Source organism: Channa argus, chromosome 24, assembly GCF_033026475.1.
Source record: "Channa argus isolate prfri chromosome 24, Channa argus male v1.0, whole genome shotgun sequence".
In the NCBI taxonomy this organism is placed as follows: Eukaryota; Metazoa; Chordata; class Actinopteri; order Anabantiformes; family Channidae; genus Channa; species Channa argus.
In genome coordinates this window covers 8,084,151-8,102,972 of record NC_090220.1, presented here as the reverse complement: position 1 = coordinate 8,102,972, position 18,822 = coordinate 8,084,151, and the positions used below count along the sequence as shown (strand labels likewise).

General features: G+C 40.2%; 2 protein-coding genes across 3 annotated transcripts in view; one reads left to right on the top strand and one right to left on the bottom strand.

The window, feature by feature from the left end:
- The window catches only part of esama (endothelial cell adhesion molecule a), a 60,816-nt gene extending 56,623 nt beyond the window's left edge, over positions 1–4,193 (top strand). The window contains exon 8 of the mRNA XM_067494352.1: positions 4–4,193. Within this exon, the coding sequence (XP_067350453.1) occupies positions 4–538 (535 nt within the window). The 3' untranslated portion in view covers positions 539–4,193. The remainder of the gene's footprint in view (positions 1–3) is intronic.
- Positions 3,897–18,556, bottom strand: fez1 (fasciculation and elongation protein zeta 1 (zygin I)). 2 transcript variants are annotated; one of them, XM_067494354.1, is made up of 11 exons: positions 18,272–18,556; positions 17,633–17,671; positions 15,242–15,596; positions 11,204–11,291; positions 10,188–10,274; positions 8,035–8,200; positions 7,507–7,802; positions 6,292–6,372; positions 5,176–5,248; positions 5,022–5,087; positions 3,897–4,917 (listed from the first exon to the last, which is right to left on the bottom strand). In XM_067494354.1, the coding sequence occupies exons 3-11, from the start codon at positions 15,571–15,573 to the stop codon at positions 4,901–4,903; spliced, it is 1,206 nt and encodes a 401-aa protein (XP_067350455.1). In that variant the 5' UTR covers positions 15,574–15,596; positions 17,633–17,671; positions 18,272–18,556; the 3' UTR covers positions 3,897–4,900. The 2 variants fall into 2 exon arrangements, with proteins under 2 accessions (XP_067350455.1, XP_067350454.1); XM_067494353.1 differs by lacking the exon at positions 17,633–17,671 and having other exon boundaries at positions 18,272–18,554.
- Positions 18,557–18,822: the final 266 nt, after the last annotated feature.

Here is an 18,822-nt window from a genome sequence, read left to right as displayed (position 1 = left end):
CAGGGAGGATGCTCAGGCTCCAAAGCGTGTATCCTGGGCTAAGAGTGGAATGGGTTCTGATATCATCTCCAAGAATGGCACCTTGTCATCAAATGCCTCCAGCCCACACCACAAAGAGCCCTCCCATCACCACAACAACCATCACCAGCTTCAGCACTACCCCCAGCGCCCCCCCTCAGACACCGCCTCCATCATCACTGCCACAGGCAGCATGGCTAGCTATCGCCCATCCCGCCATCAGGGAGCCTCCACCCCCACCCACTACAGCTACAATAACAACACAACCTTGCCGCGGGGACAGCCCATCCCCACCGAGCCCAGCACCGACGGGAGCACTCTACCCAGACCGGAACGCTACACCCAACTACCCCAGGCCCAGGCGCTACCACAGACCTACGGTCAACCTCACCGGCAGCTCCAGGCCACTCCCTCACCTCCACCACTGCCCACCTCCAGTGTAACCCCCTCTAACATTGCCCGCATGGGTGGCGTGCCCATAATGGTGCCTGCACAGAACCAGGCCGGATCTCTTGTTTAACGGCAGCTAGCATTGGTAAAAAAAAAAGTGCTGTTAATATAAAACCGCTGTCCCTCACATTGTCCAAAAGGGTCAGATTCTGGTTTTCTTAAAGGGAACACTATTTAGCAAAGAATTACAGTAGATTACAGTAGTTTTTGCCCCAAGAAGCTTTTATCACAGGACTTTCACAGACTCTTTACTTGCTTTGAGTACATGTATACTTAAAACTTTTGTATTCTGTATGAAATGTATACATTAAAAACTATGTATAGATATGATTTTCATACATTTGTCCTCTACCCTCTTTTCTACATTATCAATACATTTCTATTGTTTTTTTATGTAGTTTTTAATTGTTGTAATTTCTTTCGAAAAATGTAATTTTCTTTTGGCCACAAGCATAGTGAATGAACAGCAAGGAGGCTTTGAAATGTATGCAGGCCTCGCAGATGAATATGATCATGTGTATGTTAGAGGAAGCCGTGGAAGGTGTGTTTATCATTCCAAAATATTTTAGGTTTAAACCCATTCTATCATGACTGCTCAGTGAGGTGCTGTTCAGAGTTGAGTGTAGTACAGTATGTAAAGATCTGCAGCGGTATGGAAAAAAGAGAACATTATCCTCATTCATTTTATAAAATGCTCTAATCCTTTAAACACATATTAAAAAAAGCTTCTTATAATATTGAACACTATTCAGAGCTGCAGAATGATGAGTTTGCTAGTGCTTGCTTGAGTTGTAATTTAATGTTGCCTGCAGCATTGAAATTGTAAATATGATATTTATTTCCTGTGAAGTGTGTAACACCTAGCGTAGCTTAGTGTTGGCTGGAGCCTGTACAAAACATGTGACACAGTTGATGTTTGCCTGTAACACTGGATACTGAACCAAAAATATACAGTATGAGTCACTGTATTGTAGTAATGGTCGTTATACTGTGTGTTGCAGTTTGTTTTAATAGATAATCAACATGACATGATTTACTGCCGTAACCCACAGGTTTCAGGTTTTTAGACAAACCATTCTATAAGATGTGACAGACATTTCCTAATATATTGTTAGGGAAGAAGATGAGGAAGTTCCCTCCAAAAAGTAGGGGGGAATTCTTAACGTCATTTTACTGGAATAAATAAAGTAGTATTGAATTGGATTTTTTTGTCTAAAACAACCAATATGAAAGAGTTTTAATAATGACAAATATGAGCGAAAGTTTTTTGATTCATGCTGGTTTTAGGAAGAAAAAGTCTTTAATTCCTTTTTCCACCTAGAATATATGGAAGACAGAGGGAAGCTTAATGCCATTCACATGCACATACAGACCTCTATATTATCTATAGGAAACATCTATTTGCCATTTGCCGTGGCCTTTAATGGACAATGTCAGATTAGTTGGTAAAGCTACAACTTTGGGGGGGGGGAGTACATATTGTAGCTTTACGATCTTTATTGTCGACTTAGAATGTTTTTGAATGACTACAGAATTGACACATCTACAATGAATGGTTCCAGAAAGCAACATGAATTGTGATATTGGATTTCATTTTCATTTTACAACTTTATTTCTGTTTGTTAGTTTCATTTTCACACAATCGCCTATTCAAATAATTTAAATGTGATTTGTTTTTAGAATGAAGAAAATATATATATAATGTTAGCGATTACATCCTCATCTGTTCTGCTGCATTGTCTTTACACTGGAGCATAAGTTTGCTTTTTTCCTTTTTAGTTTTTTTAAGTCTGCATAAAAATGTTAACATTTAGTCACAACAACCACTGACTCATATGAAACATATGTCAAAAGAAAACATTTGAACTGCATTTTCATTTACAGACCAATTCAGAAAGTTGTGACTGTTTGACTCAAGCTTGTCGGGATAGTGGCAAGTAAAACACAAGTAAATGGTGGCTTTGTATTAGTATGTTATGACTTCAATACATTAAAGCAAAAAGGAAACACTGAATGTGGGGAGCTGAACGTGTTGATGAAGATTGACTAAAGAGTCTGTAAAGCTGAAGTTAATAAAATCACTGTTAACTTGTGGAAGTGTACATGATAAACATTTAAAATGTACTCAAGACAAGCCTTTATTTTTATACAGTAGTGTATAAGAGCACATAAGCAGAATTTATAAATAGTAAATGTTAGATGGACCATGGTGAAATGTAAAACAACTGTGGACGAACTGGTGGCCAAATGTGCTTATTTATACAGTCGGCCAAATCCGTGGACATTGACGTGCTGTGTGCACTTGTATCCTCCATATTTATGTCCATGAAAAATGCTTTGTATGATATTTTCAATTAAAATACAAATGATTGGTTCTCTATCTGCGTCTGTGTGGCCATACTGAGGGCAGAATAAGTGGAAAATAAAATTAAAGTTAGGGGAGTACGTTTAATCATTTCAAATCATCCAACATTGTTATTGATTTAATTTTACTTAGCTGATTAATAGTAGGGGTTTGGCATTAAAACGTGTTATAAATCACAGATTTTAGCATATTTTCACACAAATTGTAATTACAAATTCTTAGACTTTCAAGCTACCTATGGAAAGCCTATGGAAACCTATGGAAAGTGAAAAACTCATCATCATATGACATAATCAAAGGAAAACATTGATTTACAGACTCAGAAGCTGAATGTTGTAGTTCCTACCCTGATACCGATTGCAACCTTTAGTAGCAAGAAGCTGCAATTACCACTAAATTGCCATTTATATCCAAAAGTAGGTGTTCTGATCAATTGCAAAAACTATTACTATTTCTATTTACTGTTTGACTGAGTTTAACTCTGAAGATCAGCTCTGGTAAAATGTATCATAACCAGCAGAGGGCAGCAGAGTTGCACTATGGTAACAAACAAAAACACTTACTTTGGCCTTTCTTCTTTCCTACATTTGCCATTACCGATAGGAGAAACTGAATTTTATGAAGACTGAGGTCAAAGTGGTCCTCCAGCCAAAGATGTGTTTCCTTTTTGTGATGTTTAAGCAACACTAATTATAATATTTGTATGGAGTTCCAAAGTAACTCAATTCTGGATAGTAATCCTCTAGGACGGTTGTATAATAAACTCAGCCATATTTTTAGATAAATTTCGACCTGTTGACACTCAAAGTGCTTTACACTGCTTCACATAATTACACAATCACACACTAATGGGGGAGCTGGCCAACACTCACCAGGAGCAACTAAGTTGGGCTTTAGTGTCTTGCTCAAGGACATTTTGACATGTAACTAGAGGAGCCAGGGATTGAAGCAACTGGGGGATTGGTGGATGACCACTCTACTGCCTGCGGCACAGTAACCCCCCCCCCCCAATAATCATTAAACTTGCTCATCTTAAAAGGTAAGGACAGATGAACACACTCCGTTTGGGTAGAATGTTTATTAGAATTAGTGATTAGCAATGTAACATTCGCCTATATGGACCAAAGAAACTCATAAATATGCTAATATGCAAATATGCACATCGTTTTTGAAACAAGCTTGTTTCATCAGGGGACAATCTATCCACGGAAATATCAGTAATACACCTGCACAGACTGAAAAGGATGAACCGCACAGTGAATACATTAGAAAATCGGCAACATAGTTGTTGTCAAATATTTCAATACAAATGAAATTACAAAAAAGTCAGAAGAGCACTGGATTTGAAGATTTAAAGAGTAACAAACCAAAGAAACAAACAAAACAGAATAGGTTTCTGTAATGCACTGCACCCGTAATAGTTTCTTTTCATTCCTGTAGAGCTACAGTACTAAGTTGGCAGGAAAAGGTGCATGGCTTTTGTATTCAACGGAACTTTCATTTGTGATACAGTACAGGGAGAAGATCACTGGTGGATGCAGTGTGGCATTTAATCTGTTTTACAGTGTAGTCCTTACAAGTCAACAGAGAAAACAAACTGTGGTTAAGAGATAAGGTCATGAATAGGAATCAAAACATGGAAAAACCAAGGTTCTGTTAGAGGAATCAAAGAGAAATGAGAACATTACTATGATAGTACAGTAAGCAATGATAACATTGTACTCATGTACAAAATGGTGTTGGGTGATTAACAGCATGTCATGCTCCATTGGTGAACTCCTTAAAAATGCCATTAGCTGTCCCATTTGTTTGAAGTATTTAGAGGGTGGCCAACTTGGTCTGGCCTGAGCTTAATGTGCAGGAAGGGAGAAGGTGAGCTCAGCAGAAGGCAGTAGTCATAGTCGAGGTGAATACATTGATGTCGATGGTGAGGATCCATGGCTGATAATGGTAAAAGACTGGGGTTGGGGGTGGGGGACATGCAGTTTGGGCCAGAGCTGAGGAGGGTGGGAAAGGCCCTCGGGTGGAGAACTCACCATCCTGCTGTGGCCCCTGGCCTGCAGGTGCTTAAGTAGGACACAAAACTAGAGAGGACAGACAGTGGAGAGTAACATTAGTAGTGGCAGTCTGCCTTTTTCTTCACCGGTCACTTGGCAGAAGTAAAAAAACCTCATGTAGTTGTACTTACCTTTCAATATATAGTCAGCTAGCAGTGTGGGCACCTTCTCACTGTCCTCTTTCATGGCATAAAGAACTAAGTGGAAGAGGCATAAAATGTGTCATTTTCTGTCCAGCCGTTACTGTTTGCCCTTGATACTTAATGTTCCCAATTGGACACTTACTTTTTGTGATCATTTGCAGATCATCAACAGAAGGAGGGGTGTTCTTCTCATATGGAATAACCGTGTTGAGATACTAAAAACAGAAGGATTGAACAATTCAGCTGTAGAGGTGTGTGTGTACATGGACGTCTCTCCTTTTGACTGAACCAGCGTAGCAGTTTCCTTTTTATTTCCAGACTAATCAGCTGTGTTCTGGAACTTGTAACTGTATATGCAGCACACAGACATTCCAGTCTTATTGATTTTCTCATCCAACTCTTGTCTGAAAGCATATTTCCCAGAATGTCAAACGGTTCCTTTAACAGTCAATGTATTGTCTGTACATTGCAAACAATTACATTTTTATCACTGAATAGAAAGTTAAAGGTTTCTCTCATCAATCATAAACACAAAGGTCACAGCAAGCAAATTTAAAAGAATGTATGGAAACCTACTGTTATTCCCAAAGTTTTGGGAAGTCTTTAATAATAAAACAGAGACAAATTAATGAACCTGATTCATCCTGTAACACCTGCAAACAATGGAGTAAAGCACTACTGTAAACTGCTGAATTCATCTATAAGTATAACTGTCACATCTAGTGCAGTGCACCATAGCACACTGAATACACTCTAAGCAGAGATCAAATTACACAAAGTGGGCATCTCATCTCTGTGCTTATGACTAAGGTAGTGGGGTAAATACAGCCAGTGCAGCCAGAGTATGTTAAGCAATGGATGTAACATATACAATATGAACCATAAGTAACAACTTCGCTATAATGGAACTTTTTTCGTATGTCTACATGATACTGTGCTGTATGAACAAATGAAGCGTGTATAGTAAGTTATTAAGGGACAATAACTAGTGGATATTGTTTTTAATACCTAGTGGATACTGTTTGTAGTTATTGCTGTGCAGTGCGTAGTGTCAGTATTTCTGGTGACTTATTTTTGTGATTGTGATCCATTTTTCACAAAGTGCAGTAAGCAGCAAAGTGCTGAAGACTCCTTTTAGACAAATAAGCAGATTTCAGAAGAGAGAGGAGACGGAAGAGCTGAGCACATCATGCAACTTAGTCTTATTAGGCTCCATGAAAACTCATTACCCAGATCATTTGGAGTCCACTGTACTTACCTGTTTGTCATTCCCTGTGCTTCCAAATGTCTGTCTGATGCCTGTTTGCAGGATGTTGGACAGTCCCTCCATGCTGAAACGCTACAGGTTACAACACACCCACACACACACACACACACACACACACAAAGTATATGCACTTATTATTACACATTACTGATCATCGGATGAATAAGTTCCAGGATCCACTGAATTTGCATTCAACATATTGCATTAAATCAACCAGTTGTCACCAAGTATAGTGTGTGATTTACATTAGGTTGCTTCTGGACCTGACTGTTCCTGATAAGGACAGTGGGTCGACTCCACTTTAGGATCTTTCCTGGAAAGTGCTTAAGAGGCTAATGGACCAGAGATCCATTATGCTAACAGTAAGAGAGAGGAAAGAGGAAGAGCTGTGGCTTCACTGTGGTCTAATTTACACTGAAAGCATTATGCATAGAAGCAGCATCATGACAAAACCTAATAGAGATGGAAATATCCACTGATTGGCCATAACATTAATACCACCTGGTGGTTTTAATGTTGTGGTTGATCCACCTACATTATGGCATAATTAAATCTGGTGTAGTGACACTAGTGAAGGAAATCTGAAGTTCGCAGAACCATAAAAAGATATGTGCACATGCTCATGGTGTCATTCATTAGGTGTGTAAGGCTGAGGTGGTAGAAAGTAAACGGGCAAGTATTTGCCAAAACTGTACTTCGGCACAAGTAATGTAAAACTTTCAATCCTTCAAGTGGAAGTACAAAGTAGGTTTAGTACTATACTAAGAAAACAATGTATTTTAAGAGTATTAATTCAGATTCTTTTGATAACAAAGGTCTGCCATTTTGTGGACTTTTAAAAGGTTGTAAAAAAATTTTTTTTAAGGAACTACTTTAAAAGTCATGGAGCAAAATCATCACAAGTGGTACAGATGGAGCGTATTTTAACTACTTTATGTACTTACATGTTAATAAACCATGATGATAGATCATAATTTATGAGGTGATAATATTTTTATTGAGAATTTGCATTTCAAAAGTAAGTAGAAATTTAAACTGTAGAAGAACAATTCTGTATTTTGGTCTGATTGTAGTGTAATAAAAAAATGACTAAATGGAAATATGCCAGTAAAGTACTTCAAAATTGTAATTAACTACAGTTGTTGAGCATATGTACTCTGTTCCCCCCTCTGATATAAAACATAGAAGGCCCTCACTCCCCCTCACCTTGACAGGCATGCCCCCCGTCTTTTCCGTGTAGCTAGTGTTTACAGAGGGTGTCCTTCCTCCCTGCAGGCTCAGGGCCTTGTCCCGGCGTCGGCGTTTGCTGCTCTCTCGTTGCTCCTTCTGCCTGTTCTGCACCTCTATCAGGGCCATGATGAATGTGTTCTTCACCTCTTTCTCAAACTCGAGTTCCTCACGCCGAGCCAGCTGGTTGACCAGCTCCTCCGAGTACTTGCGGATGGCAGCCTCCACCCGGTGCAGCAGGTCAGCCAATGCTGAGTTGGGCATCAGGCTCAGACCTGCACAACATATGAAGAATTTAATACTAAAACATTTTTCCTGAAAATGATAATGTAATTATGATCACTTGGCTCACTCATCATAACTCGTGTTTATGTTGGGTTTTCTGTAAATGGGATTGACATTTTTAAATATCCAGCCTGTAGCAAAGGTTTCATTTGAAAAGGTCTAACAGGTTCACAAACCGAGATTTGCATGACAAAGAGTGAAGTGGATTATTTCCATGTTTACCTTCATAAGAGCAGTTGTTGTTGGAGGCCTGTGACAGCTGCCTGATCTCCTCCAGCAGAGAGGGGCTAGTCCTAGAGGAGCAGTGGCTGATCTCTTCTTCATCCTCCTCCTCCGTTTCGCCAGGATCTGGAGAGTTCTCCATCATCTCAACTAACTCCTCGATAACCTTGTAAGAGAGAGAGGAAGTTCAGTCCATTCAAGAGTCATCCTGCCATTCACCAAGCGTCTATTGACATAGTAATTACAGTTGGTGCAATTTGCATCTCTTTATTTTGAAATTGCAAAAATACTAAAACAAACATTTTATTTATTATTTTTTTATATTTAATGCACATTAGTTAGTACAAATGTTCTTTCACAAGAAATTAATTCATTTGACCAGAAATGATTGATTTTGTTGAAAAGTGTCTTTGTTTTATTCCTTTTTGCCTTTTCAAAGTAAGGGGATGCAAACTTTTGCACATGTAGGAGGAAGGTCAGAGTGGATGAGTGGGAAGACTTTGAGACAAAAGATACCAGTTTGTGCCATGTGTGATTTTGTTAGTCAATGCTGTTACTTTAATCAATGTTGTTTTTGTGTTTGAACCCACCACAAATTCTTCCTCTAAACACTGTGTCTTGTTATTGTGGCAACTCTGCATTTTTGGGCTAAAACTAAACGAAACTGGTGCAAATAATGTTGCATTATAATGACCTTTTGTACCTGTAACAATACATATTACATCACTGAATGATGTAATAACATTTTATGTGGATGCTGAGTTACTGAAGGAGAAAATTGGATTGAGAGAAAAGGGATCAGGAGACAACACCTCCTATATAAGTGCACATATTATATTAAAATTGATTATTGATGTTTATACATTACAGTAATGGAGGCCAACTTGAGTTGGATTTTTGCAGGCATCTGTCTTAACTCCTATACAAGCATGATGTGAGAGCAGCCCGACTCTCCAAACTGCCAAACATGACATGGATCAATTATTCTGGTGATAATAGAAACCAGTTCTCAAATGAAATTATTGATCCATGTCCTAGAACAACATTATCAAGTGCTTTCGGATCAGAAGCCTCTATCAGCAAGACAGCTTCATTTGACAGTGCCCTCCAAATCTGTTACAAGTCACGCAACCACTTCATAGATCTTCGTGTACGACAGCTCTAGAATCATCAGCAAGACCCCAATACCTCTTAGACTGATTTTTACCCATAGACATCGCTGAGCTAACTGTCTCTTAGATCCTGTCCCAACCCAATTGCTTAAAGATGTTTCACCTTGAATAGTGTCATACAGTGGTGACAATTGTGGGGTGAGAGGAGAGAGAAACAAAAGCAGCTCAGTGCATCGGGGGGAGGGTCCCCCAGCAGTCTAAGCCTATAGCAGCATAAGTAACAAAGTAATAAATTATCGTTAGAACTGTTCAGTCCCTCTGAACTAGTTCATAGTTATGCTGCTATGGGCTGACACTGCTGAGTGGGACCCCCACAAATACAATGAGCTCCTCCCTTCCCCTCTTTCTTCTTTCCATGCATTTACATGTCACCACTGTAAAACATTACCTTTGTGGGTTTTTTCTCCCGTAGTTGTTTTTCTCTGTCTCCCTCTCTCTGTCCCTTTCTGCATGTGTCCCCAGCTGGAGCTGTGTGTTTTTCAGTGTGCAGCTACTGGTCCTACCAACCTGCCCGATGTTTTGTTGTTGCTCCTTGTTAGTCTTTTCTTTTCTCTGTCCACTTTCCACCCACCTCAACCAGTCAAGGCAGATGGCCTCCCACCCTGAGTTTGTTTCTGCTGGAGGTTTCTTCCGTTAAAGGGACTTTTTCCTCCCCACTGCTGCATAGGGCTTGCTCAAGGTGGAATTGTTGGGTTTTCTCTACAGATCTTTATAGTCTTGACTTTATATGTAAAGTGCCTTTGGATGACTTTGTTGTGAATTGGCGTTGAGTTGAATTGAACTAAATAATAAGATTTGGGTGAAAATTAAAGGCCTACTTTATTAAGGTTAGGGAACATTATGGGTAATAAAAGCAACACTGTACTGTTTCATCTCAAACACACACATTTATTGTTATCAATTGTGATAACTTTATATTGATCTATATTAGATTTCTGTAAACTGACTCTAACCTGACCAAACACAAACACACACACACACCTGATCAGCTGTGAAGATCGGTTCTTCTTTTGGGCAGTTGGCATTGTCATTCTTCTCATTCATTTCTTCCTCCTCTTTTTCGTGGATCTGTAGATTGTGAGACAAAACATGAGGAAGAAGCAACAGTACAGTCCCACATGTCTCACCAGCCAGCACCACAGGAACTGCCTTTCAGACTTTCATGTGAAGATACCATATAACATCCACATAAAGAATGTAAAAGATTTACTTTTTACTTTAAAAGAATTCCAACAACTGGGCTGAAGGTGGGATCTAGCTGAACAACAACAACCATTAAAATATTTACTCTGGCCTTGATCAGCCCCAACATGGTCTAGACCAGGGGTTCACAATCCTGCTCCACAAGGATCCCTGCCATACTTGTTTTGAAACTATCCCTGCCCTACCCACTGCTAATTACCCACGTCATCTGTTCAGTCAATCAGCAGTGGGTCATGCGGGGGTAGCTGGAAAACAAGCAGGGCATGGTTCCTTGAGGACCCCTGGTCTCAACTGCTAAGTGGTTGTTCTCCAGTTGAGTGTCACAGCTAATTAAAGGAGAGGAAGACGGAGACCTTGGCTAAATGTCAGACCAGTCAAGGTTTGTCAATCATGTCTATCATGAGCTTCAACCTCAGAACAATTGCAGCTGGTATTCAGTTTCCCGCCTCCGAATGAAAAATTAAACAATAACACATGGTCCTTTTTATAAAACAAATTCTAACTGCTAGATCATTTGTTGTCCTTAAAACTAGTAAAACCAACATTAGCATCATGTACTCAAGCATTTCTAGTCTTTTAAATAACAGTGGAACATGTGAAAGTGTAAAAAGAGTTTTCTGTGACTGTGAGCTTTTTTTCTTGGTCAGACCTGGTGGTAGTTTTACTATAATCAGACTCTAAAGTGCAGAATGTCTTCTAATACATTTTAAAATGTGTTAACAGACAATTTACCATAAATCTTACAGCCCTGTAAGATTTCTCAGATCTCATAGAAAGATGTAGACAACATTTACCTCCTGGTTAGACAGATTGCCGTTAAATCCCTCTGAGTCAGCACCGTCCCAGGTGGAGATGTAGTTGTCAGTTAACGCGTCCCACACACTGTAAAATAACACACACACATACATACATACATAAGCAAGGTGTTTTAAAGTACCACAACAAATATTAAAAGAAGCATCCAAACACGATTCCTGGTCTTAGCTCTGAAGGCTGCCTGCTATTTTAAGCTGCTGTATCTGCACATGATGTAGTAAGACAGTTACATAATAGCATTAGACTACAGTTTGGGGTGTTGTTTTATCTCACAGGTCAGAAAGGCGGTCAACTCAGCTCTGTCTTCAGCAGCCTGCAGCTCAGTCAATATTTCAATGTGACAAGTCAGTCATGGTGGTCAATGTGCAAAGCTGGAGGCTGCAGAGGAACAATGCACAACAAAAAAAAAGCACTGCTCACTACTCGTTAAAATGTGTCCTTAGCAGAGAATTAGATAAAGCTTCTCACAGCATTGTGCCAGTGGTCTCTGACTGCAACCCGGAGCAAGTGTCTGTCTGAGGAGGAATAACTAAAACTGGAGTCTTCTCTGTCTCAGAGCTTTTTTGTTTTTTCCTTGCTTCAAATAGAGGGGTTGGCTGTTGGCCTGTTGTCCTGCTCCCTGAGTGGCACTGCCTACGCCCGGACACACAGTGGACACCATTCAGCTCTCAGCTTACCTCATCAGCCATGACTGCATGGATTCCCGAGGGAATTTACTTTCATCTTAAGGGTCCTGCTGCATCACCTAACTTCTACCGAGCTTCAGCTGGGGAACAGTGTCATTATCCTATAGGATGCTGTCCAGGCACGGAAGCAGAAGGAGCTGACTTTCTTTCTTGCCATTGTTTGCTGAGCATAATGAGAAGTCTCTGGACTCCATTCACTAATAACAGTGATAAAGGTGTGATCTGCCCCATATTGGCAGGGAAAAAAACAGCAGAGTGCTGTTGTAAGGTTAAATCTTTCAAATGCATTACCTGCTTTTAATTCAGAGATTACTGTAATATAGGTTGCTGTGAAAAGAAAGGAAACCGTCCAGCACAAAAGCCCATGTCTTTATGTTAAGTTAACTGGTGGCTGGCTGTACACAGTATGAAGAACTAATTCAAAATTCGAAGCTTCTACTTAATGGCCTAAAATGAAGAGAAACTAAATTAAACTAGTGACCACAAGGTGGCAGTTCAATCTCTGGACAGGCCAGATCAAATCTGGGTGGGACAACTGAAAAAGCAACACTTTGCTCATCCACAGCACTGTGATGCCCAAACTGCTCAGTGACAGCAGGTCAGACTGTGGTTGTGCTGAGCAAGTTTCAGGTGTAAACGTGTAACTGGGAATTAGAAACTGTTTGTGGAAAAGAGAGCAGGCCTTCCATTGAGCCTACACTTAATAAAAAAAAAAGGTTGAAGCACAAACCAGAACAACACAAAGACAGTACATATTGCCTGTGTATGTGTTTGGCTTTCTGGCTGCTAGGAACAGGAACTACATGTTACAAAGCTGTCCTGTTAGCTGTCCTGCTGTGTTGCTTGGCCCCCAGCCAACAAAGGAGAAATCATTCTGTGTAATATTTTGGTTCTTCATCTGCTTGTTGGGCTCGCTCATATCTGCATTTCTAATCAGGCAGCCAAAGGGATTAGTCCAAAATGTGCCACAGACTGTTTTCAACTAAACAGCGGATTTACAGAGAATTCTGGGGGTCTGTGCTCTTTTAAATCAGAGTGGATATTTCTTCCTGTTCCGTAAATTAACACAAGGTCCTCGTGGTTGTCACCATGAGTTAGTTTGTCTCAACAGCTGTTTGTATTCTGTGTCAAAGTGGCTCTGAGAGGAAGAAATCTGTTAACTGTTTCAGCTCATCTGAAATCAGTCAAAACCTAAAAGCACAAAGATCAAATCATTTGATATTGATTGGGAAAATTATCCAATTCCTTCCCAAAATGTCTCCTATTACACGTGTACAGTACGTGTAGGTCAGGTTATTTTTAGCCTGATTCATGTCCACACAGTGTGAGGACGTTTCTGTTTCCACCTCAGAGGCTGCTGACTACAGGAGGAGGAGCTGGCAGTCAGCTGGTGGAATGTCAGAGACAGAGACAGATCAGCAGAGCCAAAGCCAGCCGAGGCGTACAACACTGCACACTGAATAATGCAGCATGCAGTCGCACTGTGGGAGATGGGCAGGGGGCTGCTGATTGACTGACTGCTTGTTGGTCTGTGTATGGAAATATTTTGGCTGTGTGTGTGTGTGTGTGTGCATCACCCTGAGCCACTCTTTGGGCCTTGGGTGTGTATTCTTTATGGCAAAAATGGCAGGACAATGGACGTGCTAGTGTGTGATTAGAGGAATGTTGTGGCATTTCACCGTGTCAATTTTTACCACTTTTTATTACTCTCATTTATCATTAAGGATAAATCCTAAAAAAAGATGGCATCTTTCATAGTCACACACAAAATACAGGGAACCTAAGTAATATTACGATTTACAGGAACTGAAATGATCTCAAGTTATGAATTTCAAGTTATGCCTAACTCTGCAGCTTCCAGTGTCCAAATATTGTAAATAAACGTTAAGCACTTTTTTTGACATTTTAAATGATTTTTCATGTCTTTATTTGATAATTAGTTTTTTTTACTCCATACTTCTATAACTTTCCTCCTTTTCCAAAAGCCTGCTCACCTGTTCTCCATTCCAAATCACTGGACCTGCCTGCGCCTACCTACAAACACACCTGTTTTCCATCTCCCTCATTTGGTCCCTGACCTTAAATAGTGGGATATTAATTCCAATGTTTTCAGACTGTCAGCTCCTTATGGTTGTGTTACTTTGGCTCATGTTCTCATCGGCCTACCTGTCTCCATATGTGTCTGGGTGTAAGCTTTGTCAAGTAAAGCCACTTCGCTCCTCTCTGCCTGCCTCTGCTGTCCATCTGTGATAGCATCTGACCATCCTTAACGAAGAGTTTTCTCCCTTTCACGGCTGACCTGACAGGCTTTAGACAAGTGAGCCAGTGCCCCAAAACAAATTTACCATCAGACGCTAAATGTAAATGTTTAAAAGGTATTGAACTGGCCTGTTACGAGAAAAACATTTATTATGCTTTTAGATGTTGGTTTCCTTGTCTCTGCCCATAGACACAACACCGACCTGAACACAAGTGAAATGATCCATTCACAAAACAACAACCTGTGTCCTAAAGACAATTTGTTTGATAGATATTATATGATGGTGTACTTTCACTTGGTTTCCTATCTGCTGTGTACCTGTATTACAGTTTTGACACAAATAAACACAACATAAAAGGGAATTGTAAAATATGTTTGCATCCTATACAGCATCTCTGCCATTATCTTAATTCAGTAATTCAGATGAACTGTCACTGTGCATTTACAGCAGTAGTAGATGCTGCTACAGCTGACTGTAGCCACAGTTTTCTTTTGATAAAGTGAATGTCAACTGTGCAACGGCTTCCACGCTGCCTTTGGCAGTAAAAGTATGCGCCATGTTGTCTCATGGCTAATCTTTGGTCTGTTTCTGCCATTTGGTGAACTTTACTGTGAAAGAGGAGGGTCTGACTGCATCTTACACACAGTGCTGGTTGACACATTTGATAAAATGAAGTCAGATAAGACCAGTAACAGTACTTTCAGTAATTTTGTTATTGATGATTTGCTGTATTTGCTTTAAATAAAGTTGTGAATGCAGAAAATACTATATTTTATTTTTACCTTCAAAAGGCATTTTTCAAAATTTGGCTTTTGGTTACCATCGTAGCATGTATAACACTAAATAAATGCTAATTGCCAGAAAACTATATACAGATATATAGATATTTATATATATATATATATATGTTATAAATATTTGCTTATAAAAATACAAAACCTGCTTCTTAGAAAACTCATCACATCCAGCACACATTCGGAAGCACAATGCAGCTTTGAGAACACAGGATGATTGAAAACCCAGGTTAAGTAAGCAAATAAATTTGTCTTTAACAAAAGTGATCACTCACTCTTCATCTTGCAGCTGCTCCTCATCCTCCTGGTTGTGTGACTGATTGCGTATGGGGGCCAGGCCCTCCGTCTTGGTGTTATAATTGTGAAAGCAGACATTGAGCTTCTCGTCAAAATCATTGACCAGGTCCTCCATCGACTTGAAGCTGAGCATCTCAGAGAAGTTCTCCAGCTCAGAGAAGTCCTCACGGGTGATAGTGGCCAGAGTGACGGTGGTGTTGGTGGTGGTGGAGTAAGAGGAGTTATTCAGTGAGGGATGGTCCAGCTCATCATACCGACAGGGCCGGAGATCCTCAAACTCCTCATCCAAACACACGAGAGGGGCTTCCATGGTGTCCCCTGCCAGGTTAATGTCTAAGGACGGCAAACAGAATGCTGGTGCATTAGGTTTGCTAAATCGGAAAAACAACAGATAGTTTAAGGTTTGGAAACCTACCCCAGTTAGATAAAACCTTTTCTGCTGGAAATGTGTTTAAAAGAGGGGAGTAATCAATCAAAACGTAAGTCTCTCAGTCCCCATCTGTTAGATTTACCAGTGGCCCAGAAGGATTTATTAGGCATCTTCTAAATCATGCCTGACTCACCTCATGTGGAATGGCACCATGTTGTCTAGACAGGAGGGGATGGAGGTAGATGTGCCAGAAGGGGACCAGGTCCCAGGAGAAACCTAACCAGTTGGCTTTACTGGTAAACCTCAGTTAATTAAGTATCTCTACTGGGATTTAATTGATGAGGTCTCTAAGATTCTGGGACATGAAACAATAGGACAATTCATCAAACTACTCTACAAATGTATTAAGTTAGGCTATTTAATAGTGCTGACCATAAGTTTCTTTAGCATGCTAATACATTTTACCACTAAATGTCATAAATTGTGAGGTTTCTGAAGCATTTTTTCTCATTTAGATATGTCTTTTTAAAAATCCTTCCAACTAATTATAGTATGCATTTTTCATTAGAGCAGGTCCCAACTTAGACAGTTCTATTTCCTTGTTATTTCTTTATTTTATTTACATATGGTTTTTATTGTTTTTAAGTTTGCTACATGCACACTTTGTCCCATGGTAGCCATTAAATAATTATCCAATCATAACATGTTCCGGAAGGATTTAAAATATAATGTTGCAGGTAAGACTCGGGACCGTTTGAAATAAGGAGAGACTTTCTACTTCCTGCGAGATGTTCATAAGGTGATCTACTCCTGGTCTTGTAAACCACATTAAGATATTGGCATCATGGTTTGGGAATGTCAATCAAAGCCTTCCTGGTTTGTAAAGTGGTATATCTATTATTATACCCTAACCAAAGGCTAATCCTTCTCCTTGTCATCTTAGTTCCTCAATTCATTGATTTATATCAAAGATTTAAAGGTAACAACAAAAACTGTTCACTGGAAGATCCTTATATCTCAAAGATTATTGTACATTATGTGTTCAGAAGCAGCCAGAAAACATGGGATTTGTGCCTACTGTTAGTAATTGAGGAAAAAGGCAAACAAAACTGACCATTAGTGGTTGAAAACTGAAATCTAATTTCATGAATCAGTAAGTAAAGGGTGTAGTCCTACAGAAAAAGAAGCATCGGTCATTCTTGTGTGTGAACTCAGTGCTGCAGTCAGAGCTTTTGAAGAAGTTGTGCCTCGGTCAGGCTCTCTGACGCAGTGCAATAATTGTAGTCAGGCCTAAATTTCATCCTTTCTGCTTTGCTGGATGGTGGCCTGGCATAAGTGGGTGAGCACAGAAGACTCCATTTGCAAAACAAGCTTGTGCAAGCCTCTTCTTCCTCATTGCACTGCTCAGCAAAGTGCAGCTGCATCTACAGCCGGATATTGTTTTTCACAATCTCATCCTGGCTCCCTCGGTCTCTCTCTTTCCTCTCTGTAGGTCTCTCTGGTGGTGTGTTTGTCTTTCTTAGGTTTGAAGCTATATTGTTAGCTTAACATTCACACCTTTGCAGATTTCTGCAGCCACAGAAATAAACTACCCCCACACCGGCTGCCTTCTTGGTGTGACAGTGACTGACAGCTTGTGACCATCAGTACATCTGGCTCAGGTTGTTAGGTCGACTTGAATAAGGAACATGAACGTAAGAAACCTTGCTAAAGGGACTCTTTGCAGCAGGTGGTGCACCGCTGCTTGAAACATTTAGTGAAAATCCACTTATTCCCTGTCCAAATAACATGTTCCAGTAACACTGTAGTTTGTCTAGTTACTGCTCTGTCATTTTAGCAGAATGGATGTAGAAAATCCTGCAATATTTGGTTTTTAAGTGAGAGATTAAATTTACAGCATCCACATTAGAGCTGACAGCAGGGATTTGAATTTGTTGAGTGTGTGTGTGTGTGTGTGTGTGTGTGTGTGTGTGTGTGTGTGTGTATGTGTGTGTCAGACCTTTGCAGAGAATGGTGGGCTCAGGTGCTTCTCCGTGCACTACAAGGATGCAGGAGTAAAAATTACCCAATCATAAGAGCTCATCATAAATAATCCAGTACAATGGAGCCAAATCTTTCACCCCCTTTTTAAAAGATTAAATAATAATTGAATAAATAACCCATTGGACATGTTTAAAGCACTTTTTTTTATTGTGCCTGTCCCATTTTTCCTCAAGTAATAAATCAATACATGTGTCTGTTGTGTATTTTAGATATGTAATTCATATTGAATAAAATTTATAATGGCCTCTGTGTCACACAGCAGGTATTTAATCATTTATATTCAAAGCACATGTCAGAAAAATTCAGATTTTCTCTCACATAATATACAGTACATGAAACGGACTGCATTCAAATAATTATTCATTTGACTCTGGCAAACATGGAAATCAAGGTAGTTCATGTCATCAGCTCATCAGAGGAAAGGGGAAAAAGGAGTGTGTGGAGGGAGGAGCAGTGAGGACATAGGTAGAAGAGATGGAGGAAACCATGGTAACCAGGCAAAGATGGAGGGAGGATGGTGCACAGCGAGGACCTCAGAGGGGTCAGGCCTGAGTGCGAGCACGGAAAAATGAAAGGCAGGAAGGAGACAGATTACCTGAAGTAGTCGAGCTACCGTTATGGCTTGATGAGTAGGCAGGAGCTTCTCAGATGAAGAGAATTTGTTCCTAAGCCCTCCTTTGTAGTGAAACCCACCGATGAGCAGCGGTACTTACATTCATTCCAGAGGGAAAAAGAGCGTAGAAACAAAACTTAATGTCAGGGAGGTAAAGATGGTCTGAGCTTTGGTCTTTATCCCTTCCCTTACCCGTTAGCCCACAGCCACCCTTATCTGTCCTCCCACAGCCCGTTGTTTTCCAATCAATAGGCAGCCAGCCCAGCTTGCACAGAGCCTGCGCAGTGCCAGGCCTCTGACGTCAGCATCTCCCCCCTCCCTACCTCCATCCCCCATTCTTCCCTCACTATCCACATTTTCTCTTTGTGCCTGCCTCCTCCTTCCCTCTGTGCCTTAATTCCCCAATATTCATGAGATGAGAAGGAGGAGCATGAGGTTTTTGGGGGAGGAGATGGGTCTGTAGCAAGGTAGCACTCTTGTACATCTGCCTAGCTTGAACAGTGCCACAGATATAAATAAATAAATACATAAAT

Coding starts and splice junctions, on each gene's coding strand:
- fez1 (XM_067494354.1), bottom strand. CDS start 15,573: ATGGAAGCCCCTCTCGTGTGTTTGGATGAGGAGTTTGAGGATCTCCGG. Junction 11,292..15,241: donor GAGCAGCTGCAAGATGAAGA/GTGAGTGATCAC, acceptor GTTATTTTACAG/TGTGTGGGACGCGTTAACTG. Junction 6,373..7,506: donor CGGGGGGCATGCCTGTCAAG/GTGAGGGGGAGT, acceptor TGTAACCTGTAG/CGTTTCAGCATGGAGGGACT.